Source organism: Larus michahellis, chromosome 21 (genome assembly GCF_964199755.1).
Source record: "Larus michahellis chromosome 21, bLarMic1.1, whole genome shotgun sequence".
NCBI classification, from domain to species: domain Eukaryota; kingdom Metazoa; phylum Chordata; class Aves; order Charadriiformes; family Laridae; genus Larus; species Larus michahellis.
Genome location: NC_133916.1, coordinates 5,294,871 through 5,321,338, shown reverse-complemented (window position 1 = coordinate 5,321,338; position 26,468 = coordinate 5,294,871). Strand labels below are relative to the sequence as shown.

General features: G+C 52.5%; 2 protein-coding genes across 5 annotated transcripts in view; one reads left to right on the top strand and one right to left on the bottom strand.

Moving 5' to 3' along the window:
• Window positions 1-7,509, top strand: part of ELK4 (ETS transcription factor ELK4) — a 26,609-nt gene extending 19,100 nt beyond the window's left edge. The window contains exons 6-8 of the transcript XR_012584328.1: window positions 3,507-3,678; window positions 4,016-4,299; window positions 6,811-7,509. The gene's annotated coding sequence lies outside the window, so the exon portion shown is untranslated. The remainder of the gene's footprint in view (window positions 1-3,506; window positions 3,679-4,015; window positions 4,300-6,810) is intronic.
• Window positions 4,517-26,468, bottom strand: MFSD4A (major facilitator superfamily domain containing 4A). 4 transcript variants are annotated; one of them, XR_012584326.1, is made up of 11 exons: window positions 25,156-25,496; window positions 18,232-18,430; window positions 17,872-18,111; window positions 12,417-12,585; window positions 10,627-10,742; window positions 9,396-9,569; window positions 7,504-7,651; window positions 6,770-6,840; window positions 6,449-6,569; window positions 5,449-5,637; window positions 4,517-4,729 (listed from the first exon to the last, which is right to left on the bottom strand). XR_012584326.1 is itself a non-coding variant. In XM_074563967.1 (10 exons), exons 1-10 carry the CDS (start codon window positions 26,241-26,243, stop codon window positions 5,573-5,575), a joined length of 1,356 nt encoding a protein of 451 aa, XP_074420068.1. In that variant the 5' UTR covers window positions 26,244-26,468; the 3' UTR covers window positions 4,517-5,572. The 4 variants fall into 4 exon arrangements, 2 of the variants coding, with proteins under 2 accessions (XP_074420068.1, XP_074420067.1); XM_074563967.1 differs by lacking the exon at window positions 25,156-25,496 and adding an exon at window positions 26,191-26,468 and having other exon boundaries at window positions 4,517-5,637; XM_074563966.1 differs by having other exon boundaries at window positions 4,517-5,637.

Sequence of the window (26,468 nt, the reverse complement as noted above, 5' to 3'; positions counted from 1 at the left end):
TTCGGGGCCGTTACTGCACGAGGCTTTGTCTCGGATCCACACCAGCTTCGTTTGCGCGAGGAGCGTTGGCTGTGTAGGAGCCCTTCCTAAAAGCTGGTTCTGGCAGAGAATTTTTGAAAATAGAACCAGATCTTTTCTCTTTAGCTTGCTTTTAGTCGTAAGGACGTAACATAGGAGCTACAAAGCCACAGCGATGGCAGTGCTGCCACGTTTCTGCTCTCCGCGTTTATCCTAACAGCCCTTCTGCTGAAATTTCCTGACTGTCCTGGTGCCGTCTAAAGCAGAAGGGTTAAGCTTTGGGCTTGGGTGGCATCTTCAACTGAGGAACGGTATTCTTGCCATTGTACAAAGAAAAAAAAAAGAAGGGAGAATGCGTTCACTGCAGATCGTTGATTCTTTCTGGAGGATGCAGCTTTGCTGACCGTAACCGTGCTTTGCCAAAAAAAAAGTGAGCTGCGAGGGAAGGAAGCTGGGCAGGGCCCAGTGGCTCTTCTTGACTGCGTGCGGTAACGCGTTCCCCTTTCAGGATAGCAAGGTGTCTGCCTCGTATAAATTATTCTACAAAAGTAAAACTGACTAGACGTTATTTTTGTTTACCCCCTCCCAAAGAACGTAGTAGGAGATTTGGCTGCGGAGCTGTTCCAGCCATCTGATAAAAAGCGTACTCTGAGAGCTGAAAACCCTTCTTTTTAGCCGCGTCCTTGCAGTGGGGGTGCAGCAGCTCTTTTCCTGTGCACACACGCGTGTGCACGCGCTCGCCGCGCGGCGGGACGTGCGTGTTCCTGACGCAGCCTGGCTGCCAGCTTCGTATCGACCGTTCTCAGCCGGTACCCGCAGCAAAGACCGCACGGTGCAGTTGCCACTTTTAAATGTTTTGCACACCCTGGTGAGGTTTTTCGGGGCATTTTTCTTTTTTTTTTTTTAATTTCAGTACTCAAATCAATTTATACCAATAATTAGTTGCCAAAGGTTATTTTTAAATGCATCTTTGACATTGTTGTATGCCACATCTTCTAAAAAAAAAAAAAAAAAAAGTGTCTTAAATGTGTCTTTGAATAGTTTTATGTTCATGGAACAAAAGTTTAGACTCTTTTTCTTTTTTTTTTTTTTTTTTTACTTAAAACACTTGCTCTCCGTTGAGGCCGTGCGTTGCAGAAGGATCTCATCTCAAAGTCGGGGTTTTGGCAGGGGGTGTAACAGGCTAATTACAAACCTTCAGAAAACGAGGGTCTTTTAATGGGGCCAGCGGATGAACTGGGAGCAGGGCAGTAAGGCGAGGGGAGGAGGGTCGGAATCAGCAGTACACGCAGCAGTGCTGTACTAATAACTGGAAGCTGTTTTTTATATATATTTTTTTTCGTTTGAGGTTCTTTTTTTTTTTTTTCTTTTTTTTTGTTTTTTTTTGAGCACAGGAAGGCTTGGAGGATGGCCTCTGCATGGTTCTTGGGGTGTGCTGTGTGCTGGGGGGGGGGTTACAGTCAATACCTGGGTTTGCTCTAAGGCTCCTTGAGATGTGTTGTGTTTTTTTGGCTAGCATGTCTTAAATCTTCAGGCTTTGAAACTGCTTTATAGAATTGTGTTGACTTTTTTTTGTTCTGCTGTTGTTCAGTTGCACAGAGTTTTATATATATGATGTACTAGTTTTAACGTTAATTCTCTGTGAACAGGGTTGAGATTATTCATTGTAGTTCTAAAAAAAAAAAAAAAAAAAAAAGTTGTATTCTAAAAACTCCCTTTTAAAAATCTTGTTTGTATTCTGTTGCAGTGTTACCAGATGGCCTTATGTACGTCACAGTGTTTGTGATAAGTACAGTAGCACATTTAATGCTTATCTCCCCCCCCCCTCTGTTTTTATAGCTGAGAAGTATATTCTTAATAATAGAGATGAATAACTGGGGAAATTCTAGCAACATATAGGGTGTGGATAGCGGTCGTCTCCTCCTAATGTATATTAGGACAGCTGGAATTAATCTGGGGCTGAAACGACTCTGAATAGGGATCGTTAACCAGCGTGAGACTTTGTCTTGGGAATTCTGAGAATCCTTGAGCGAGCTGATGGCAGATGCGGATGGTGTGCCAGAAGCTTGTAAATCAGAATAAATCCCTTGGCTTCACTGCGGCTGGGCGGGTGGCAGTGGCTGAGGTCTGGGCTCTGGCCGCGGCTCGGCTAGAGGCGGCGGAGGGAAGGGTAAATTAAATTTTAGAGAACTTAAGCACCCTCGTCAGCTGGGGTAGCGTGTGCCAGTTGTTGTCCCGTTTATTTCTAAAGTGCACATCTGTTTTGGAAAGTGACTTTCTGATGCCTTTAAGTGTTTACTCCTCAATTGACTATTTTAGGTTAACCCGGGTTCTTTGCGGAGGGGCAGGATGACGGCGGGGGGTTACGCTGCCGCAGCTCTGCCTGGGGCAGACGGCGCTGTCAGGTTCCTCTCTCACTTGGGAATGGATTCTCTTTTACTCTCCTGAAATTTTAGTAGAACCATTAGAGGTCAAAACTACATTGAAAGCAGCAGAGAACGTTTTCAGTTGCTCTTTCCAGAACAGAATTGCATTTTATATATATACACACACACACACATATATATATATATATAGTACTGAGTCAAGAGACAAAGCAAGTTCTGTTGTAGTGAGTGTCTCGACTTCCTAAACTGGAGACTTTTTCTAGACACGGTCTTTTAGAGACAACTGTAATCTTACACCGCTTTGGTGCTCTCGTTACAGTTGGGTAAACTCGCCTGGGAGAGAATAGCTTCTCAGTCTAACTTTTTCTGAAAATAATACCTTATAATAAGAGTATCTTAATGCCATTGTGTTTTAAAAAAAATAAAAAAAATGCTGGTATGTAATGCAAGTACATAAATAGCCAAAGTTTTCAGTAATTGTTCAGTGTTACTAAATTTGCTTTTATTTAACCTTCCAAGAGAACATATTAGGAGGACCTTCAGCGTGTTGAGATCGTACTGGGGAAAAAAAAAAGTCTGATCAACTTGACTATAGCAGATATGCAGTTATTTGAAGACATTTCAGGTTTGAATACAATTTAGAGGCAAAGTTCTAAGATGCAAAACTTACACTTTGGAGGAAGTGCACTGCAATGACGCTTCAAAGTAACCAATGCTGCTTTTAAAGAGTGGCACATTGGCAGTTTTCAAACATAATGAAGGTCTTTCCTGAGAAATCAGGTGACTTTTTCTATTGCTTCAATTTTTGTGCAAAAAAAATAAATATAAATAAATCAATGTATTGCAATCTTTTTTAAAAAAAATGGGGTGGGAATAGTTAAAGAAAACTATTTTATGTAAGAACTGACAGAGGGATTTGCTTTGTATAATGCAAGCTGGCTTTAAAAAAAAAAAAAAGCATTGTAGCAAATTATTCAAGTCAATCATATGTTAATAGTTATGTGCAACCAGACATGCAAAACAATTGTATTTTTTTAAATAAATATTTTTAACAAAACTTTCTGGCTCTTTTGACCGCTTTTTTTTTTTTTTTTTTTACAGTAGAGGAAATGGAAAGTGGCAGCTGGGGGGGCTGCGGGCCCTGCGAGCCGGGGAGGGCGTCAGCCCTGGCTCTTCCCAGCACGGGGCTCCTTCGCATCTCGCTGGAACGGAGACAGAGCTGGAATTACTGTTGCTCATTTTGTAGCGCCGCACAGCCCTTTTCCCAAATCAGGTATTATTCTCGGGTGAAAACTCCCTTCGGTGTGAGCAGCTCCACTTCCCATATAGTGCTGGTAGCAAAGCGGGGGTTTGAATTGTCAAGTGCGCTTTTAACAAAAGAAATATTCTGGCACTGGCGTTTAGCTACGTATTATCTGCAAGGTGCTTTTTTTTTTTAATAGCTGACAGTCCCTGGTGTGATACATACGCAAGCTGAGTGGATTTCTTTCAAAATAAACTCCCTCATTGTATTGTTTCACGCTCGTTTCCTCTGCACAGGGATGGAGAGAATGCTGTCATGGTGGGAGGGGCCCCATTAATGACAGATTGGGGTTTTTTTTTTGCTGCAGATGGGTTTTGCGGCGCACACTTTTTTCATTCTGGGTAGCCAAGGAGAGTCACAGTGGCATCCCGTGGTGCTGGAGGAGAATTACAGCGGCGACTGCCCCGGGCGCGAGGCAGGAGGGCTGCTGAAGGCCATGGAGGAGCTGAGCCCAGAATTCAACTGCATTTACCTCCTTCCTGCACTGGCCTCTAGCCAGTCACTGACCTTTAGCCAAGTCACCAAGTCTCCTCTTTTAAGAGATTTTCTACAGAAACAGCCCTGGGACCTTGTGAAGATACTTTATGGAAGGTAAGATCATAGAGTCGCCTGGGCTGGAAGGGGCCTTTCAGATCATCGAGTCCGACCATCAACCCAACTCTGACCAAACCATCCCTGAAGTGTATCTCTAACCACCGTGTCTACCCCTCTCTTAAATGCCTCGCTCGGAAAAATAGAAATGGTAAAGCCAGTTTAATTTAAACAGCTGTTAGGTTCAGCTTAAGTTACCCGAGTCCAGTCATGCTGAGAATGTAGCAATCAATCACCTTTAATTAAACACTGCTTTATATACACAGGTACATATGTACATCCACATACAGCAGTTAAAGCAAAAGGTACATGGCCAATCACTCACTGAAGAAATAGATGTGTGTAGCTTTACGCTCTTCTAAAGCCGGTCCTTTCTTCGTAGCTTGCACTAGGTCATGCGTGGGGGATGAGAGTACCTTACGGAAGGCACCTGGTATAATAAGTATTGCACAGATTAAGCAGCTGGAGGCTGGCTCCCAAATACCTCTGTTCAAGCTTCAACTGGAAGCTAGAAATAAAAACCACCCTAAAAGACACTGCAACCGGAGCAGCTAAAACTAGTGACTTAGAGCAAAACAAACCCTCACAACTCGACTTAAAAAAAAGAAAAAAAGCTAATGATTTTAATAATCAAGGAGGCCTAGCATGCTGAGTGAGACACCGTCTTAGTGACCATGTCTACACTGTGTACTATACAGGCATCGACTGTGCAAATAGCGATAGGTCCCGCTACCACTGTGCGCCTGGTGGGTTCGACCAAGTGTGTCATTTTTCCCCTTTGGAAGTATACGCGGAGGTGACATATAGTCGAGGGGGTGTTGCACAGAAATGAATTCAAATCCAGTATTGTGCTGTAAATTGTCGGGGTTTCTGTACATTACAGGCCAAAAGAAAAATCTTAAAGTTCAATGACTAAGCCAGGAGATAGTCTTATATATTGAACAGAGAGAACCTTTTCCTTCCCCTCTCCATCCTTAATTGGTAAGAAAGTTCATTTGCAGGAGTAACTGTCCCCCATCATCGCTGCTGTTTACCGCAGCCTTTCAGACACGGCATCACAGACACACCATCTTTTTGGTAGCTCTGACACGGGCAACTTGCACTTAGCTTGATGCAGTGTTTTAGGATGTTTTCTCGATTCCGACTTACCCAATCTAATGTGCTTTTGATTGCAGAGAACTTGCATGATTCAGCCATTAAGTGTGAAATCATCCTTACTAGTAACGCTTAACTGTGTGGTGCTTTATTGCTCGTTTAGGGCTTGGCCGCTTCTTTAGCGCTGATACTGTCCAGTGTCATCCGTTATTGCTGGTTTGTCAGGTGAGGCATCGTCCAGATCTGCAAAATCAATATGAGATACTTAGAGAATCCTAGAATGGTTTGGGTTGGAAGGGGCCTTAAGGACCACCCCGTGCCACCCCCTGCCCTGGGCAGGGACGCCTCCCACCAGCCCAGGTTGCTCCAAGCCCCGTCCAACCTGGCCTTGAACATTTCCATCTGAAAATACCAATTCTATTGAGCTTTAAGGGAACGTGCATGAGCTCTCCCAAACACAGATGCTCCTCTCCTACCGCCCACCACACCAGCTTGTTTACTTGGCTGATCACGGAAGAAAGGTCTCCGTTTCCAGTAACCTGGACATGATTTTTCGGCCGGTCACGCAGCACTCCTTTACCAAAGGAAGGTGCTTACAAAAGCAAATAGTGGATGCAAACTGAGGCAATACCTAAGAGAAATCCTTTATCAGCAAGGCTTTTCTCAAGAGCCCGACAGCTGCCTTGGGAGGGCAGAACCCCCTTGTTCCCTGGATTTTTGGCAGGGAACAGCACAGGGAAGCTTGTACTGGGAGGACTTGCTCCTGCTATTTCTGCCGTGCTGTCACAGCTTGCCTTCTACGTGCTTTACAGCTCCTCTCCGACCCACGGACCGTTCCTGCTTTTTCCTTTGCTTCTCCAGCAGAAAAAGCAAGCAAACCCTGAGCTGTGGCTGCCAGGGCTTTGTGGGCAAGTCAAAGCAGGAAGAGGGGACAGGAAGCAGCAGTAAAATAAACATTTCCTCGCATTTTGCTGAAGCGCTGCACCCTGGTTATGAATTGATGCGTATGCCACTCTCCCTTCCATTATAAAGCTGAGTGCTGGGGCTGTCTTACCTGCCGAGGGCTTGGGGTACATCCTGTGGAAAAACAGGAGGAAAGCGTAGAAGGTAAAGGCCAAGCCTCCAAAGATCATCCCACAGACCAGGAAACTGTAGCTGCCCCGGTCATGTATAATCTGCAGTGGGAGGGGAAGAAAAAAAGGGAGCAGATACGTCATGATGGCACCCAAATACCTCACTGGCATTCAGCAAGGGCTTTGCTGCTTGACGGCTCCAGGGTAATGCAGTGCTTTTCCCCAGCAGCTCTCCAGAACCAGGACTAAGGTTTCTATTCAAGAGCTCCAGTCAGGTTTTAGCATTCCTTGTCTACACTTACCGATCCCACCAGTAACTGAAGTACCATCTCTCCAATTCCAGCTCCGGTCACTAACACGGTTGTGGCACAGCCTGCAAAGAAACAGCGCAAGTGGTGTTGGCAGGGAAGAGGTGAAAGAGCCAGCAGGATCAGCCTGAGCTTCTGCAGACTGCTCTTCCACGGATCTCTCCATCCAAGATGTACAAATACTTAACGTATGTTCCCATCTAGTGATGGGAATGCCTCTTCTAGCCTGCGCTAGTGCAGAAAGGCTAAAGTTTAAGCCAAATAACCACCTCCTCTTCTGTCACTCGTCTCTCTTGGCAGAGGTGATGTTGCCTCTTGCTGGAAAGATCGTCATTCTTCTGTGTCACTGCCCCAGAGCCGGAGGTTGGCAGAGACCTCCTGTAAGAGCTGGCCAAACTCTAGGATTTTCAGTTCGCTGATAAGCTGGACGATGTTTTCAAAACTAGCTGCCTGTAAGCTTCTAAAGCAGACGTTCTTGTCAGTCCCCGAAAGCCCTAAAGCTACAGGAAACCAAGAACCGGGCTGGATCCCTGCCTGAAGAAGTTATTCGTACACCCAAGCCAGGGTTTGTGCAGACTGATTTTCTGACTATAAGCTTCAATAAACACGGTATTCAGAAGTAGATCTTTCTTCCAGGCCGCCTAGCCGTCCCTGAAGAGGGAAGGAGGTGCTGGGTGTGATGGTATCTGAGCTCTGGTCTGGAAAACCCACCGGCTTTCAGATCTCACCTCTGTACTGCAGGATGTCCTCGGTGTAGGCGAGCATGCTGGGGAAAGTGCTGCTGAGGAACAGCCCCAGGGACGCCGTCCCCACGAACAAGAAGACAACGCTGTAGGAGAAAATCAGGAGCAGGAGGAAGGTTATCAGGACTCCGACCTGTGGACAACACACACAGTCAGTAGGAAGGGAAATGCTGAGCTGCAAGAGGCTCTAGGTTGTATTTTATTTTACTTTTTGTAGAGAACAGTCTGGAAAAGAAAGTATACTGAAAAAAAGATCACCATCTCTGAAAAACTGAAGTAACTAGCCAAATAAAACCCATTTACCTTTACATTAAAAAAAAAAAAAATCCATTTACCTTTATTTTTTAAAACAGGACTTTATAACATGACTTGGTACTCAAGTCTCATCTTCATTAAGATCATATATGAAAAAAATACTTCTCCTCTGCAGCTTTAAATGCAATAGCACTTCCAGAATATTTACGTCTCGATCACTAATACATATTATTTGGCAGGTTAAAGAATTAACTCACTGTCAATAACCGCTCAGAAACCAGTCACAGCAGCAGAGCCAAAGAGCCAACTCCGTTTAAATGAAGGAGTCCCAGCACAAGCATCCAGCAGCGCTGAGTTACGCCACGGCACCGAGTCAGCAGAGGGAGCTCCGCAATACCAGCTCAGATGATTATTTTTTTTTTCCTTAATTGTTTGGGCCCTGACTATGGGTGTGCACACAGACACGAGAGCCGTTTGGATTCTAAAGAAATGGAATTCAAAAACCGCAGTTCGCTATAATGCCGAAACGACTCCCGGTGCTGGTGATCTCACTGCACCCAGCAGTAGCAACGCGCACGCACGGTGCGAAGGGTTCAGTGTCGGTCCAGTGACTTTTTGTCCTTGGCTGCTACTACTGCCACTGCCTTTAAGGCTTCCACTCAAAGCTGGGGGCTATCCCCTCTCCGCTCCAAGGCCTGGCGGCGGCTAACGCAGTCCTGGCCTCAGGGTTACCGGAGCAGTCGCGCAGCTGGGACAAGCGATGGAGCCGGCCGTAGGCATCAAGGAGCTGGACGGGGCTGTCGCATGGGAGCGCTGCCACCCATCTGCTGTGCCGCGCTTCCCTGCTCCCCCGTGAGTAGGGACTATGTGCTGGAGCAGGAGCTTACACCCGTTTTTAAAACAATGGCATCTCGTTTGGCTGTATCTGTTGGTACCTAAGCTCAGTATTTGAAGTGTCCAGCAGGAAGGTGTCGAGCCGCTGCCTCCCCTGCCTCCCGTCTGCAAAGCCATCGGCCCAAACCTTCAAAACGTCCCCATGAGAACTGTCTCTCCTGTTCTCTCACCACCCTGTTGTATCTTCTTGGCCTTGCACTATTAACTGTGAAACTTGCTACCAAAATAACGTCTGGTTTAAATAAACTGCAAATTAACTGTCGTCTCACTTGTTTCTTTTCTTTTTTTGTAAGGAGTGTGAATGGGAACTGCTCCCTCCCTGCTGTCTGCCGCATCCCTTACATTTATCTTTCTTCCATATCCTTAAACAATTCCTTCCCCTTTCTTCAACTGAGTGAGTTTTATTAATTTAAGCAACCTCCCATCACACTGGTTTCTTTGACAGACGCTACAGCCTAAGTAGAGGCTTTACTGAGCTCTCTGCCTTCCCTTTCCCATGGCTTAACGCTAATTTCCCTGTAGATGCCAGAGAAAACAGCGTGCAGAGTGAATGAAGTTGGCAGACACTTTACTAGGTGCTTCCACAAACCTAACCTTAGATTAACCGAGGCGCGAGCTCAGGAAAGCGGGGCGATCGGGTTGTACCCTAGGAATGGCACGAGAGTCGCTGGATGAAAACCAAAGCCAGGCGGCATCTTGGAGAAAAACCTCGTAAACACCAGCCTTACCACATTGATGAAGACCATCGTCGCCGGCTTCATGCGGTAGGAGATGGGGATGGAGATGAGCCTGCCCAGCGTGATGAACGCCCAGAAGAGGCTGGGCAGGTATCCGGCCACCTTGTGTACCACAGAGAGAGGCTCTTCCACCGCGTAGCTGTAAACGAAGCCCGAGTACTCGCCCTGCGGGGAAAACCAAACAGCATGTCACGCTGACGCGAGGACTTTACAGGCTTTGCAACTTCAACTTCAACCTGTCCCTCGATTATTCACAATACTGTGATAGTGCTGCAAAGCCCACCTATTTGCTACCAAATCTCAACGAACCTCGTCCCCAGGGGTTTGCAGCTGGAGACAGGCTCCCCCCAGCAGAACGTGGGACTTACGTCTTGCCCTTTTAGGAGAGCTTAACAGCATTACCAGGTAAAAAGCATGCTAACCTCTTATCTACGGAGATGCTCTCTTCCCTAGGGACTGTCTTGTCCTTTTGGAATTGCAAACTCTCAAAATGTGTCACGTTAAGAACCTGGAGTTGATAGTCCTTGAAGATGGAGGCCCTGGAAAGTTCCCATATCTGAGAGCTGCTTGGCGTAACCCTGCTCATCTTTTGAGACCCTATTTAACGTCTTAATAAGACCCAGCAGTATTTTACCAGGCCGGGACTGAGACAAAACTGTTGAAAGAAAGAGAACAGCAACTTGCCAGCCAAGAGCGAGCCTTCCTCGCCCGGACAGAAGTGCTACACTCGGGGCAGCCGGTGTGACTGCCCCGGCCAGGGACACGCTGCCAGGCCACTACAGAGAGGACCGTCCCTGCATGCGCTCGTCTCTGGATTCTGAGGGCTCAGGAGACCCATCAAAGAGCCACAATTTGTTACGAAATAAAATGAAGCTGGTTTTGCCTCTTGGCTGAAGTGAGAAGAGACCTCCACTGCGTACAAGTAGTCAACATCACAACTCCAGCTCTGAACTGGCCAGGTTAGTACCAATCTAGCTGCAACACCACAGAGCCCGGGAGAAGCCACAAAACCCTCCCAAGAAGCGGGACACATCTCAGCCTGACTGCGATTAGCTTGGAACGAGCTACTTTGGGAAGCAGACTGCTGCACCGGCAGACCCTCAGGTCCAGCCCACTGCAGGCAGAGGACATGTGCTGGGTTTGGGCTGTTACAAGTGATTTTTGGAAGGAAGAAAGCCATGTAGCTTTGCTCAGACAAGATCCCTCCATCAGCTGAACTCACCACAATCCCATCAGTCATGAAGAGAACAAGAGCCCCAGTGATGTGGACTGCGAAGTAGGTGTAAGAAGCCCCTCTGAAGTTTTTGCTTTGGCAGCAGCTAAACAAGTCATCATGACCTGGTGAAAAACAATGCAAAGCAAACTTAGCTGGAACGTCCCCCTGGGGCTGGGTGGTTGCCAGCCCGACACGGGGACTCATTTTGTGCTCAGCTGCACGACAGAGATTCATAGAGGACGGTGAACAACGTGGAGCACTGCTAACCTCTGCTGGCACCACCTCTTTCTATACCTACCTCTAAACTTTCAGAAGGAAGATGGATACGCTTATGGGATCCTAGCTCCCCAGGATGCTTGCTGCTTCTCTTACTGGAGCTGCTTGTGCTCCTCTTCCCGTTTAGGAGCAACACATTGCTGGCCCCGCTCTTAAAATCCCTAGAAACAAGCCCATTTGACCATAGCTCAGAGCCCCTCGTCCCGGGTACCGCCACACAGGAGAGTCCAGCCCGGGACAGCTCACATTTTTATTTAACCAAACAAGCCAACTTTGGGAAAGAGAGTGATAAACACACAGCTAGTGTCGCCTCCTCTGAATAGACACAGCCTGCCAAAGCCGGAGGTCAGGACCCCAGGAATTCCTGACTCTCCCCTCCTCAGGCTTGATCGCACCACTCGGGGACGTGCAAAGGGCTGGTTTTAGAGTAACGGCACCCGGAGCCCTGTGCAGGGGAGACAGTTGCTCCCGCACAGCAAGGATGAAATTCTCACTGCTTCTATGGGGAAGGAGGATTTTGCCAGCACAGACGTATCTGTCAAAGATCACAGCAGTCGGCATCCAGCCGTCCTGCTTCTAAGGATTAATCTCAACTGCATTTAAGAGGAAGATGGAGAGCTGAAGAACGTGGAGCTCCAATGGGTTGTATGAAAATGGGCAGTGGGGTTGAGGAAAGAAACCATCAGTGTCTCGGCTAAGGGGAATGCTGTCAGATGACCACAACCCTATCAGACACTGGAGAACCCACTCTGTTAGGGACACCCGTGACCCTTCCCTGCAGCACCTCACCACGTCTCTAACTGCCTCCACCTTCAAGTATTCCCGAGAATCTCCTTTTATTGTTCAGGTAAAGCCACCTCTTCTGTAATAACACTAAAAGCTCCTCTGATAATCCTAAAATATAATTACTTCTGAGATTCACTATTTAGCTGAAGAATTTACTTTGATATGTTTCTCTTGGGTAGCAAAGAACAATATCTCTATTGTCCCCAGGACAGGGTGTAGTCACAAGCTGAAGAGCAAACTATTGCTGGAGTTTAACTTCTCCCCTCAAACAAGGGCGCTGGCCTTATTCCTTTCAGATTTATAAAAACCAGCGTTCTGCAGCATGGTGACCGCTTTTAAACTGAACAGTCAGCGGAGCCAGCTCGAGACCTGACCGAAAACCAGAAGGAAACAAAAAGGGCACAACTTTCACGTGTGCTTAAAGGAGTTGGGAGCCCGGGTTTAGTTTTAGGGCAGCTTGGAGGAAAGCAGCCTGGAGTCCCAACGGCAGGATATTAACATCTGTTCAGGGGTCACAGTCCCATCTAATTCGAGGGCAATTGGGCACAAAATTACGTTTGGATTGTTTGGGTACTTCTGGATTACATTCACATGTACATTTTGGAAAGTTTCCTCTTTAAACAACAGCGATGAATCTCACTTGTTCAACTCAGAGACACTGAGAAATATGGCTTTTTCCCCCCCGGCTCACCCCTTATCCCCCCAAACCTGTAAGAGAGGTGCCCCCAGCTCACCTCCTGCTGCCTGGGCTCTCTGCGCAGCCGTGGACAGATCGTCCTTCTCCGTGGGCCGCGTCTCCATGGCCAGCTCGTCGGCCGACAGCAGCGGGTGGCTGCTGCTGTTGAAGCACGGCACCATCCGCTCCTTGTAGAGCAAGAAAAACACCGCGATGGGGACGGGCAGCTGGGGAGGAACAGAGAGGGGCAGGTAAGCACGACGAGCCTCACACGAAACACAGTCCCGTTCCCCAGTCGCAACAGCCTTTTAGGAAGCCGCGCTCGGCACCTGCACGAGATGTGCCCGATTTAACCTCCAAGAGCAAGGGCAGAGGCTGGGAACGGGGTAAGGAGCCACTGCAGGAGGGACGGAGGGTTGTTAGGAGAGCCGGTAGGGAGCAAAAAATAAAAGGAAATTGAGAGCAAAGACTCCCGATCCAGAGCACGGCTGGGGCGTCTCCTGCCAGTCCCTGTGGGGTGCTGGGTGGGCTGGGGACCACTCACCTAGGATGGGGAGCAGAAGGCACAATACAAACCTCATGAAGCACTCCAAAACCAAAACATTCTGGTTTCCAAGCATCTGGCCACTTCTGCCCAAAGAACGATAATAAAAACGTAGCTTTTGCCTACGGAAGGTTCTAACGGGAGGCCTTCTGCGGCTGAAATTCTTTGCGAGGGAAGAGCAAGCTGCTCCGAGACCTCTTTGCCCGCCTCCAGCCATTCGCAGAGGTTGCTCAGCACCTCGTAAGAGATGAGCTCGTGGTTCCCAGGCCAACGATCGCAGCACCGCAGCCGAGCTGCTGCCAACAGCCCCTCGGTGCAGCCTCTGCGGAGGGACTGAAGAGCACGGAGCCCCCAGCCACTGCCTTAGAGCCCCCCCCGCGCCCAGGGATGCTGCTGCGCAGGCTCCCAGCACACACCAGCACCGTTCCCTGCAGTCGGGGCTTTCCAGCTGGTGCTAACACACACGGGGACCGTGGGCTTGTACCTGCCCGCTGGATCCATCCCATGGCACCCGCAGCATCAGCCCCCCGGCACCATCCTCCCTCGCTGCCATGTGCCCGGGGACGAGCCGGCTCCCCGCGCACACCCACGACTCGGTGGTGCCTCCAAACCCGCTGGGACTTGCTGCTCTTTTATTTATTTATTTTTTTTCAAGCGACAAAACAGAGGGAAGCCAACGAAGCTGGGGCTGCCCCTTGCCAGCCCTCCCTCCTCCTCCCGCCACAACCAAGCAGTGTTTATTCTGCAACAAACTGGGGGAGAAAGCCAGGAAATCCGAAGTGACAGCTCACTCTCCAGCCGCCGAGCGCTTGTTTTCGACATGTCTGTGAGCAAGTGTGAGCTCCAGCTCCAAATTTCCTGCCTTCTGTTGGCTCGTGGCATGATTTAAATGTATGGAGAATCCCCCCCCTTCCCTGCCTCTCTTGCCTGAATTCATTTACGAGGACTTCATTGTTCTGGGAACAATGGGAATAGGAACAGTTAGTTCGGTCCCATGGAAGAAAAACGCTTTTGCTTGATAGTTCTAATCCTTCCGGAGGTCAGGACCAGATTTTATTCTTCTAAATTGCAGATTTTGCAAAAAAAGATACCCACGCGGAGGGACTGGCCGCACAGATAACGCCTCTGGGCACTTCCAGCCTTAAGGAGCACTCGGTGCCTATGCAGAAAAGAACTCCAGCCCCGGATTCCCAGCAACACCATAGGCACATCCCTGCTCCCCAGATCCTCTTCGCTAAGGCAGGCAGGTCCCTTTTGCTTTATCCAGACCGTACCACCTTTGAAGCTGGCAGCACCTCGGGCGCAGGAGGGCTCTGACCCCATCAGCCACGAGCTGCTCGCCAGCACTGGCCATTTCTGGTAGGAAATGCCCAAAAGCCATGGACTCCAGCGCAGCCCTCCCCCACGGGCTGCCACCACCCCAAAGCACGCTCAGGGAAGCGGGGAAAAGCAAAGGACCAACGTCAAGAGAAAGCAGGTTCCCAGGGCTTCATCCTGAACCAGCCCGGTGTCCCACACACCGGCTGGCAAATCGCCTGGGGGACAGTCACCCGTGGCCACCTGGAGGGGCTGGCCATAAATCCAGGGACGGAGCACCCACGAAAGCAGGTCAGTTCTGGGCAGATGGAGAGGAGCAAACAGAGGTGAACACCAGAGCCCTGCCAGGGCATGTTTCACCGAGCAAAGGGACAAATCCATCCCGGAGGAGCAGCCTACCCTGACCACACGACAAGGACAACTCCAGGACTGTCCCTTCCATCGCCCATACGAGGGCGGGCGCTGAGCCCCTCTCCCCATCCGCGGCTCCCGCGTGCTGGAGAGGTCGGGTGGTGACAACGAGCCTCGCTGGCCCCTGGAGCCAGGACACGTGCCAAGACACGCAGGGGCATGGCCACCGTGCTTATGACAGGATCTCGCTACCCGGCTCTTAAAGCAGCTTTGGTTTTCTTGGGGTCGACACCTCGGCTGCCTGGCACGAGGCAAAGAGCTCTCAAAGCCTTCCCACCCCGTGGGGAACCCAAACAGCGAGACAAGCTGCAGCCACAGCCCCTAAAACAAGGGCACTGGTCCTCCGAGCACTGCCCTGCCCCACGCCATCCCCCGCCACAGCAAGCCAGGCACCTCCGGTCCCCATCGCTGACCAGCCCTCCCTCTCGAGCGGGCAGAGATTTTGGTGCAATCACCGTTTGCTCATGGGTTTTCTTCCCAGAGCAACTCTGCTTCGCCTTTTTGGGCAGAAGGCTTTTGGTTTTTTCCCCCAGGGGGAGAGGGACATCGGAGCATCCCACCAGGAGCCTGCACGGGCAGCAAGAGCTGGACCTGGTGCTCCAGCTCCACTCACTGGGGATGTTTCCCTCCCCCTGGCAGCTTTGAACCGTCATTATAAACCCAACAAGTTGCTGCATCACGCAGTTAAGCGTGGGTATGACCCAGGCTCCTTCCCTCCAGTGTCTATTCCGGTCTCTCCCCCAGGAGCACGGGGCTGGTCCCTGCCATTGTGCCCGGGCTACTTTTAAGCAACCTAAGCACAATGGAGTGTCCCACACTTCCCCTGGGAAACCACCTTCCGGACAAACACATCCCTCTCGGAGGAACATTTTCCTGATTTCCAGCCCCTTGGAACAGGCTGGATGATGAAATTTCCGTTCTGTGGGAAACTGAATTTTAAAATATGTTTTTGTTCCAAATCTGGATGAAAAGCCAAAATTTTCTCTCAGAATGAAAAATTTTGGCCGGGAGTCATCCAAGCACTTCATTTTGATAATGTTGAACCACTTAATTTTACTAAAGCAAAAACATTTTGCTTCAACAACATCGAAACAACCACTCTGTCAGCTTCACACGTTGCATTTATGCCAAAAGTCAAATTGAGACATTTCCACTTTAAACAATGCAAGAAATTGCAATGAATCATTTCAGCTTGTGTCTTGTCAGACTACACACAGCCCTGCGAAAACTGGGATGGAAATGTGTTTTTGACCATTTTATAACAAAGTTGCTGGTCCTGGTTTCCATTTCTATAGCTTACTCATTTCATCCACTTCCCTGGGGGTTTTAAACACCAATTATCATCCTCTTTCCCTGACGTTTACACCTTAAAAAAGGGTCAGCAGTTTTGGAGCCGAGCTGCTCTCGGTATCTCCAGCCAGTGGGTTGGGTTATTTAGTTTAAACAAGGAACGAAGGCAGCTCCCTCAGCGAGGCTTTGGGAAAGACAATAACAGCTTGCCTTTGGCGAGGGGACGCGCTCAAGAGCCGCGTGTGCGGCGTATGTCCGGCTCCCCACTCCTCTTATGTGTGGTACCTAACCCGCATCCCAAAATCCATCCGTCTCCCAGCACCCTGGGTCTCCCTGCGTGTTCCTGGTGATGCTCCACGGTGTGCGACATCCCCACCCCCGCCTCCTGCAAACGGCACCGGGGTGCACAGCCATGCCCAAACCCAGCTCACGGTCAGCTGCTGGGCACAGCGGGACTCAGCCCAGGGTCCCATCCTGCTCCCCAAACATCCACAGGACGCTGCTAGGAAAAGAGTGGGGTCCGGCAACCGCCCTCCCATCAGCGCTCCAGATAGCGGACACATCGTCGCAGTCAAAGCAGATATTAAACGCCGCCTTCAAAGCTAAATTAGTTTGCTCAGGATTCACTGGCAAAATAGATAACGCTCAGGTGTAATTAAAAGCCCATTTCCCCTGGCATACGCAGAGTTGGAGGTAATTAAAGCTGGTTTCTCCTCCTAGGCAGAGAGCATTCTTTGTGGCACTTCTACAGAGAAACTCATTACAGAGAACCCGCCTGTTCCTCTCCTCACATCAGCGAGCTCTGAGGACCCTGCTCTAATGAAAGCCCCTGGATCAGGTGTCCTGGGGTATGTTTTAGTAGTTCAGCGAACGGTGAGACCGAGAGCACAAAGAAACCTGTTCCCTTTGCCTGGTGGGGATGGAGTGGGAGAAGATCAAGGGCTGCTCCTTGCCTGGGACAGGGAGAAGGAGCACTAGCGCATCCTTGTTTTGGCAGAAAAGCAATGGCTAAACTTGCCCAGGGAAGGGGCAGGAGGTACCGCGTCTCAGCGTCAATCCCGGCACGAACGGCACCACTGCTGCAACAACGCGCTCCGCTCTTATCGCTCCCGATCTACATGGACAATTACACAGACGCTGGCGGGGCTCCTGCCGGACGGGAAACGCCAGCGGCAGCTCAGCCAGCCCCGCTGCGAGGGACCGGGGACGGGCACGACGATGGCCACAGCCCAGCCAGGCTGTGCGCGGGACCAGGCTGGGATCCGGGTATTAGCCGGGGGGTAAGGCACGGGGCTACACTTCAAAGAGAGCCTGGAGGCGAGGGCAGCTCGCTGGAGATCCGCTCTGGGACTCAGCAGGGCAGAGAAAGAGGACGGGCGCTAAACCCCATCTCTCACAAAGGAAGGGCCACTTTTCCGTCTGCTGCAAATCACCAGGGAAACGTAACAAATAGGCAGAGACACCACAAACAAGCTTTTGGCCCCAGTACCTCAGCTCATCCGTGGGCGCTTCCCTATGAACATCGCCACAAATCGCCCTCCCACCAAACCACCCCACGCCACCGAGCTCCCCCCTCCCCAGACTGACCAGGGAGGAAGACCTTGTGGCTCCGAGAGTAGTTAACTGGTAAAACTCCTGCCCAGGGGGATCCCGGGGGTACAACCTGCTGCCAGAGAGACCAGACAGATCCCCACAGGACGGACCATGGACCCTATCCCATCTGACGGTGCAGTGGTCGCAGAGTCCTGCCCTCCTGCCCCAGGCACCTGCTGGAAACTGGGCACTTGGCAAAAAACAAACCTTTGCTGTGGACCAGCACAACCATCCTCATGCCCCCTTCCATCACTGGGACCACCTAACAGGCACCAACACCCCCCAAACACCACAACCACCTGCAAAGGCAAGAAGCAGGGATGTTCCCAGCAACAGCTTGGGCCGCTGCGGCACTTACATTGATGAGGGCCATGATCCAGAAGGCGTAGGAGACGCGTGTGACCACCATGCCTTTCATCGGCAGGTCGTAATGAGACAGGTTGCCTGGATGGTGCGGGACCAGGGACTTGCGGATGTGAGGGAGGTTGCTGGAGGTGTTGGCTGTGGAGTTTGAGAGGATGCAGTTGGTGTCCGAGAGGAAGGGGTCAGCTATCAGCGGGCTTAGCAGCGCTCCAAAGCCCACGAAGAAATGGAGGGCCTGCAAGAGATGAGACACACAAGTAGAGCAGGGGTTTACTGCTCTTCTCTGGCCGAGCCCCTCACCCCTCTTCCTCGGAGGCCCCAGAGGCCAGAGGGGAGACGCGGGCCCCATGCTCACCTGCAGGAAGACGGCCGAGTCCTTCTGGTAGATCTTCACCAGCTGCATGTTGGAGATGGTGTCGATGCAACCCATGGCCAGTCCTGCCACAGCCATGACCACAGCCAGGACCACGACATTGTGGCACAGAGGGATGATGGCAAAGACCAAGGAGATTGCCAGTGACGAGGCAAAGAGTGCAAACAAGGACTGAGCCAACCTGAGACAGGGAAAGAGGAAAGACAGGACAGAATTACCACCACGAGAGGAATATCCACACCACAGCCATGCCTCCCGTTTTCAGCCCCAGGGCAGTCGGTGGTGTAGGCATTAGCAGGAGATGCACCCACAGGCTGTAGATCCAACTAATGCAGCTCCTATGATAAGAAAAGGGAGATGCTACACACCTCGCACCCCCAGTGCCTCCACGTCACAGCCGTGGCCAGCCTAGGGCACTGCCACCTCCTGCATGGAGGGTGACGCCTCAAAGAGGTAGATCTTCCACCCAGCTTTCATGGAGAAGAGTAACCATCCCTTCAAACCCATGTTCTGCACATTTCAAGGCAGAATAAGGCCTGAGAACCTTCCCTTGTTAACCGGGCAGATCTGGGAATGGACAGGGCCACGGGTATGTGCAGATGAAGCCACATCATGACTTCTGAGCAGCTCCAAGGCATTTCTCCTGCAGGGCTGTATTGCATGAGCAGGCAGGAGAGCTGCTGGGCAATCCCACTTCCAGGCAGGGAGACAGCTGCTGGCATCCCCATCCCCGTGTCATCCCGGACCTGCCTGCGCATGCCGTCCTGCCTCACTGGGAGCACTGGGGAGCCGCTGCGGTTCCCCCTCATGTCCTGCGCCATCTCTGTTCTGGCAGCATCACCCCTTTCCCCAGCACGACGGGGCGGGATGCAGCACTGCCGCCGTTCCCAGTGCACTTTCCAACCCACGCGGTCCCCTGGAGAAGCCCAAGGGATGCATGTGGCGGAGGTAAAACTGGTGTCTTCCATCCCGAGCTGGGCAGGGCTGCCGGGCGGAGCGGGGAGGCTGCTCGCCATGGGAGCCGGGCGCTCGCCAGCTCGCTGGAGAACGGCGCCCAGGCTGGCACCGCGCGGCTCCGGAGCTGCCAAGTGGAAAAGCAGGAAGGAAGGAAGCAGGGACCAGACAGCAAAGCACTGAAACCAGCAGAAAGATGGGATTATGAAGTCACAGTGGAGAATAAGTAGCAGTGGCACATCCCTTCCTCGGGCTCCCAAACCCTGGTAGAAGCCCATTGCAACTGCCGCCAGCTACAATGAGTTGCTAATTAGCAATCGGGGTCTGCTGCGGGGGGGATGTGGGGCACAGCCACCTGGCCACAGAATGGGTTTCGCAGAATCACAGGATGGTTTGGGTTGGAAGGGACCTTAAAGATCATCTAGTTCCAACCCCCCTGCCCTGGGCAGGGACACCTCCCACCAGACCAGGCTGCCCAAAGCCTCATCCAGGGTTTGCAGGTCCATGCTACGAGGTACGTCTCTCGTATGGACACACGACCGGCAAGCAAAATGCCTACGGCTCGCTCCTGCGGGTTGTCTGCACCCTGTGCCTGCCTCACGCTCTGCACAGAGAGGGAGGAGAAGGCTCCGCGGAGGCCCAGGCTGGAGCCACAGCAGATAACTTCCGCCGGGCACCGCGCTACCAGCCCTCCTGCCCTGAGCACTCGTCCGGAACGGCCCGGCCTCGGGCATGTCACTGCGTTTCTGCCTGCCCCTCATTCACCTGCAAACCCAGAGTGATGTGGCCCTTCCACATCCTGCTTCCACTGCTCTCTGACGGCACCGAGGGGGGGGAAACAGGCCAAGGACACGTCTCCTTTATTCTCCTGCCCGGTGGCACAAACCTGGCTGTGCCAGCGCCTCGGTGCACTGCCGTCTCCCAGCCCAGCCCCGCTCACCCATCAGCCAAGACCGCGTATTTGCAAAGCCGTAACTACCCATCTTCCTCCGACAGCAAAATGGGGAGCCAGCGTGGGATTTCTGGAGGAGGGAGGGAGCCAAGCGAGATGTGCACAGTCACGGCAGGAAAAAACAAGCAGCAAATGGGAGAGAAGCCGCTTCGAGCCCAGGCAGCACTCTCCAGGGTGCAGCAGGAGGGAGATGGGCAGAGGCACTGGCAGCTGGCAAATCCGTGGCCGGGAGCGACAGGGAAACAGGGAAACACGCACCGAGACATCCCAGAAACGCCTCTTCTCTTCTGCAAGCCCCAGCAAAACAACCACAGCGCCGCTTGTGCTTGGCTAGGGAGCATGTTCATTACTAGAGTTAAACATTAATTGCAGATGATGTTATGGACTTAAAAACCATTAAAAAGATCACCTCACTTTTCCCCCGTCAAGCAAAAATTCCTGCCTCCAGCCGTAAGATGTTAATAACACAATTGCACCCCCCCTTGCAAACACCAGCAGCCCTGCTGCCCCCTCCCCTGGCTCTGGCATTAGCGGGGGACCAAGAAATTGCTGGCTTCCCACGCTTCCCATGCCCAAGACGCAGTCGAAGGACACTGCTCAGCACCCAGGGAGGCACCGAACAACCAGCTGGGGGATTTCTTTAGAAACAAACCTCTTTGCAAGCATCCTTAAATGCCTTTCAGAGGGGGTCTGAATGCTGCGTCCTGATGACACGAAACCAACGCGCCCTCCCAAAGGGCTTAAAACGCCACCCTGATATTATGCCATGGTCTGGTTTCTGACGTCGCTGCCCTCCCCATCACTAACTGGTCCCCACGTCCCCAGCACAGCTCTGCACCGGCTGCAGCTGGGCCCAGGGCAGGCTCCGCTTCAGCAGCGTATGAAACCAGCCTTGTAACACCATGGACTCTGTTTCAGGAGCACCCAGAGCACGTCCTGGCTCCATCACAAGGCTTGAGGGAAGGTCTGCAGCTCCCCACGAAAGGTTTAGGCTGATCTCCTCTATAGGATCAGGATGGTTAACGCTACCCCACAGCCACGACCAGCGAAGCCTCCCCTCGCCTTCCCACACAGCCTATATAAACCCCCTCCTCGGTGTTTCTGTTGCAGCAGCCGCTCTTCGAGTATGTTTTTCCCCACATCAGGGAGCATTTTCTCAGTCCCTCACATCAAGAAGAAAAATGATAATCAGGCTAATTCAGACTTGCAACACTCATAATTAAAACCCCAAAGCCCTAAGGGGACGAGGCGAGGACACGGAGGAAGAAGGCGGCGTGGATTATCCCACATCTGCCTTCTGGTACCCTTGTCTCCAGCAGGAAGCACCAGCCAGCCTTGGGGAGCATTTTGCCCCCTCGAGGAGCTCGTGCTCGAGTCACCGCGCTCTCAGAGACAAACGGCTTTACTTTGTGGTGAGAAGTGTCCTGCGTGCACCAGCCACGTGCTTGGACAGGAACCTTCAGAAGACGGGAGTCTGAAGGGCAGGGAGAGAACAGGGTCACCCCCTCTCAGCTGACGGGCTGTGACGTGCCCGGGGTGAAGACAAAAGAAGGGTAAAAGGGTCCCGTCTCATCAGCTCCCGGCGTGGATGACTCCTTTGAGCGGAGCCTGCTCAGGGCTCCAATGCAGCAACAGACCCACCAGCCCCCTCCCCTCCTCTGCTGACACCAGCGGGACCAGCTCGGGGCCGACCCGAACGCCAGGAGAAAAAGCAAAAAACACAGGAGGACACAAAAATGCAGGTTTGGGGGGGGAAGGCAAACTGGGGCACAGGCACTCAGTTACTCTGGTGCGTCTGTCACAAACGTGTGTAGCACAGCAGCATAGAAGAACATGATTTTATAGAATCATAGACTCGTCTGGGCTGGAAGGGACCTTTAAGATCATCGAGTCCAACCACCAACACAACGCTGCCAAAACCACCACTACCCCATGTCCCTCAGCACCACGTCTGCCCGGCTTTTATATACCTCCAGGGATGGCGACTCCACCACTGCCCTGGGCAGCCTGTTCCAGTGTTTGATAACCCTTTCTGTGAAGAAGTTTTTTCCTAATATCCAGTCTAAATGTCCCCTGGCACAACTTGAGGCCATTTCCTCTTGTCCTATCGCTTCTTACTTGGGAGAAGAGATTGACCCCCACCTCTCTACAACCTCCTTTGCAAGCTTAAAATCCAACAGCAAGGGAGTCGAGGGAGAGCAGCGGGGGACGCAGGCGCACAGAGCTCACCCCTGGAGCTGGCAGCGCCAGGCGCCCGGGGTGGATTTACTGAGGAGCTCACCTCCCACTTGGGTTTCTGAGTCTAGGCAGGGATTTCAGGTCCTCGCAGCGCTCCCACCCCAACGCTGCTGGCTGGATTTGCAGCCTCGCGACGCGTCAGGCACTTCTGAGAATCCGCTCCGGGTAATACCAGGAAACGAGAGTCATCAGTGTGCTCCATGCAAAGGTGCACAGGGCTCCCCACGGAGGGCATCAGCTGCTGCCGGGGCTCTCTTTGCTGGAAGAACCTCTACCAACACCACAGCAGCACTGGGGTTTGAGCCAGAGCACGTGCTCCACCTAAACCCCAACCCCACTCATGCAAATACCCTGTAAAAAGCTGGATTCTGAAGCAGAGATTGTAACTACAACTCAGCAAACCCCACACGTGAGTTGCCAGAGAGTGGCAGCCTGTTGTGAACCCCAGTGTGAGCTCAAACACCGCACCATGCGGCTACGCGGGGGGGATGCTCTGCCCTTGGCACCTCCCGACACGCCAGGGAAGGGACCCCGCGGCAAACCTGGCTCTCTGGGGCTGAGCACCGCAGGCAACAATCGCATTCCTACATCCCTGGGGGAAACTCGCAATGGCAAACTTTCTTCTTCCTTGAAATCTTGCACGAGAGGGAATTCTGGAGCTAATTCTGGCAGTCCAGACTCATGCTGAGTCGATGCCATCATTATGCTCCGTCCTCCCAGCGCTCCAGGACTCCAGCTGGGCCCAGAGAGTGGAGACTACAGCCCAGCATTCAGCAACTTCTCTGGCAAGAGGAACCAAACCATTATTTAAGTCCCATTACCCACTTCTGTCACAGAACCCAGTACCAACATTGCTTTCCCTCGCGAGTCCATCACTCAGAGCAGACAGCTCAGACCAATACATAGTTTAATCGAAAGCAAGCAGCAAAGTCTATGTTCCTCAGGCACTAGAAATCAAACGCAGCTTGTGGGCAGAGCTTGGCTTGCAGACAGGCCACGCTTTGGGACCCTCTACCAGCAGCTATCCATCTCCTCACTGGAGAAGACAGCCCAGCATAATTTGATTTATAAACCCGCAGCATGGTCCAGAAGCAGAAATCCTTCGCGGGACAGCTCTGTCCCCCCCTGAAGAGGGGATGGTGCAGGAGCTCTCAGAGCCTGAACAGTTAATACTATTCTCATCCAAACCCACACATTTCTACGCCGCACTACTCCGAGTAACCCCCCGCAACGCTCACAAGCTACAACTATCCGAAACATGCCCTCCCGCCTGGCAGGGCTGCCGCTCCTCGCTGGGGCTCGCGGATGCTTCGCAGAAGCCCGTTGTTCCAAGAGGCTGCGATCACAAACACATCCTGGTCCATAACCACAGTGAGCGACAAACACATTCTTCTCCCGCAACGTGCTGCCTCGCAGTTAAAAGTTTGGGAGTTCCCGGGCATGAAACCCCAAACGGGTCTGTGCAACGCACCCGCCAAGGGCAGGAGCTCGGGGTGGGAAGCTGACAGCAGGAAACAATTCTGCATTTTCCTTCGCTGCTCCTCCAAACACACGTGAAGCAGAGCAGGGGGTGGCAAAGGCGCTGCCTGCTGACCCAGCAGTCTCGGATCCGTGTCAGACCCAGGGCAAGGCTCCCACGTGCCGTCCCCATTCCCGTGCACCCCACCTCGCACCTCCGCCCCCAGCACAGCCCCACAGCCGGCACCTCCGGCTGCTCCATGAACCCTCTGGGCTCTGTCCGGACAGGGGCGCTGGGACAGTTCAATATACCAGGATGGTAATTTAACAGGTGCCCTAATGCCACCTTCACTAGCCAACATCCTCCCCAGTTCATCAGACAAAAGTTTAACAAAGCATTTTCGAATGGGCATGTTAGAGCAGAGGAGGATTCGTGCAAAATTCTCTCATATACATGTTAAACACATATATAAATATATGACGTGTATATCAGAGATACACACAGAGCTGACACGTTACATCACTGCCTGATGAATTACTGACAATGTAAATAATCGGCCAATTCTCAGTAGAGCAGAGCTGTTGACGAGCCTCAAATCAAATGCCTGTCGATCTTTAGGGTTGAGCAACTGTGTATTATTTATTTTAAACACATCCTGGACAGAAGGCTCAGCGCAACCCCCCGTCGGGCCGTGCCCGGGTCTCCTACTGCCCCACGAAGTTCTCTGCTGTCTCCAGCCACCCCGTGCTGCCGAGACGCTGCCTCTGCCCCCGCAGCAGCCAGACCTCAAGGACCACTCGCATCTCCCCAAACTCCCGAGGAGCACGAAACCGCCTCGACTTCTGACACCGAGGTTATTAAAACAGGCTTACAATAATATTTTTTTTTGTGATAAACAGGTTAAGGAAAACACCCTCCAGGAAGTTCTGGCCGTAACTTCACGCTAAGGCTATCTCTGTCCTGAGCTCCAGGGGAACCGGCAGCTTCTCTCCGGTGGTACGGAACCGTGGAGATGGGGAGAGCCACTGCCACCCCCGCACCTCCCGGGAAGCCCCCTCCCTCCGAAGGCTGCGGACCCTCAGGGACCCGCACGGAGGGCTCCATTCGGGAAGGGTTTTCCCACGCGGATGGCAGCATCCCGGCTCAGCCACGCAAACCCGGCGGGAGGCGAAGCCCGGAGCGGGGCTGGGGGTGGCCGGTGCTGCCCACCCCCGACCCAGGAGGAAAGCGGGGAAGGGGTGGGGGGGCTGCGGAGAGCTAAGCCCACCCACGGGAGGTGCGATGAGTTTGCCAGGTGCCTTACGTCCTCTTGAAGACCCCTCCGAGGCAGCTGCCGAGCAGGAGGCAGAACTGCTGGGAGAAGAAGACCCAGGTGATCTGGGAGAGGGAGCTCTGGGTCTGGCAGCGCAGGTCCAGCAGCGTGGGCCCCAGGAACGCGATGCAGAGGCCGAAGCTGAAGAAGACGCTCCAGTAGGTGAGGGTGGGCTGCAGGTTCCTCCGGAACCGAGCCGACACCCGCTCGTCCCACCACATCCTGGGCGGCGGCGCGGGGCGGCCACGGCGATGCGGCTCCCGCGCCGCCCGGCCCCGCTCCTGCCCTGGCCCCGCTCCGGCTCCCGGCCCCGCCGCCGCCCCGCTCCTCCTTTGCAGGATGTGGCTCCGCCTCCGGGACCGGGAACTGCCGCCGCCTCCCGGGGCCGGGGCGGAGCGGAGCCCCCTCTATCCCCCGGCACCCCCCTCTCCATCCCCCGACACCCCTCCTTCATCCCCCGGAGCCGCCCCGGCGGACCCCGCTCCAGCGCATCCCTCCCGGGAGCCGAAAGGAGCCCGATTTCTTCCCCCCTTCCCCCGTATCCCCCCGGGTTTTGCATCATCTCGCCAAAAGTGGGGCAGCCCCCGACCCGCCTGCGTGGTCCACGCACTGAACTACGGCCACAGCATCAAACCTGATGCAACACAGAGCAGAGGCAAGCAAGGAAACCCAGAAATCCCCTTTCTCTGCTGCTGACTGTCTCTGCGGTCTCCCGTACCCGTAAACTGGTGCAACCGTTCCAGACAAATGCAATTAAAGTTGCCCCTTCTCTGGATGAGAAGCACAAGATATCTTGGAGGGGGGTGCGCATTTTAAAGTCGGAGTGGTTGATGCTTACGCAAAAGGTCTCCTCTAGAGGATGGATTTATAAATATTTCACCTACTTTAGCTAGGAAAGACTAGCAATTTTTAGAACGCTCTTTCCAGGCAAACCAGAACCGATGGAGCTCAGCCATGCAGAAGGCTGGCTCCAGGCCTTGCACACCAGGTCCCTTCCCATGCCAGCGGACCCACAGGTGTACTCACACATCCTGTGACCCGTCCCTCAGGAATGCTGCTCCGGTGCTGTGGGTGCTCATTTCCACCTGGACATAGCTTAATGTTTAGCCAATCCAAATTACATCTGAGTCCTTGTTCTTCCTGCTCCATGGCATCCCCTGGAGTCTTCCCAGAGTAAGGAGAGCAGGATCATGCCCTCTTCCTTCACCAAAGGGAACATAGAACAGGTGGGCAATAGACCCTGATTGCCCTGATGGAGAACTCCTGCAGCCTCAGGCACCTGCACCTGAAACCATTAAGCAATC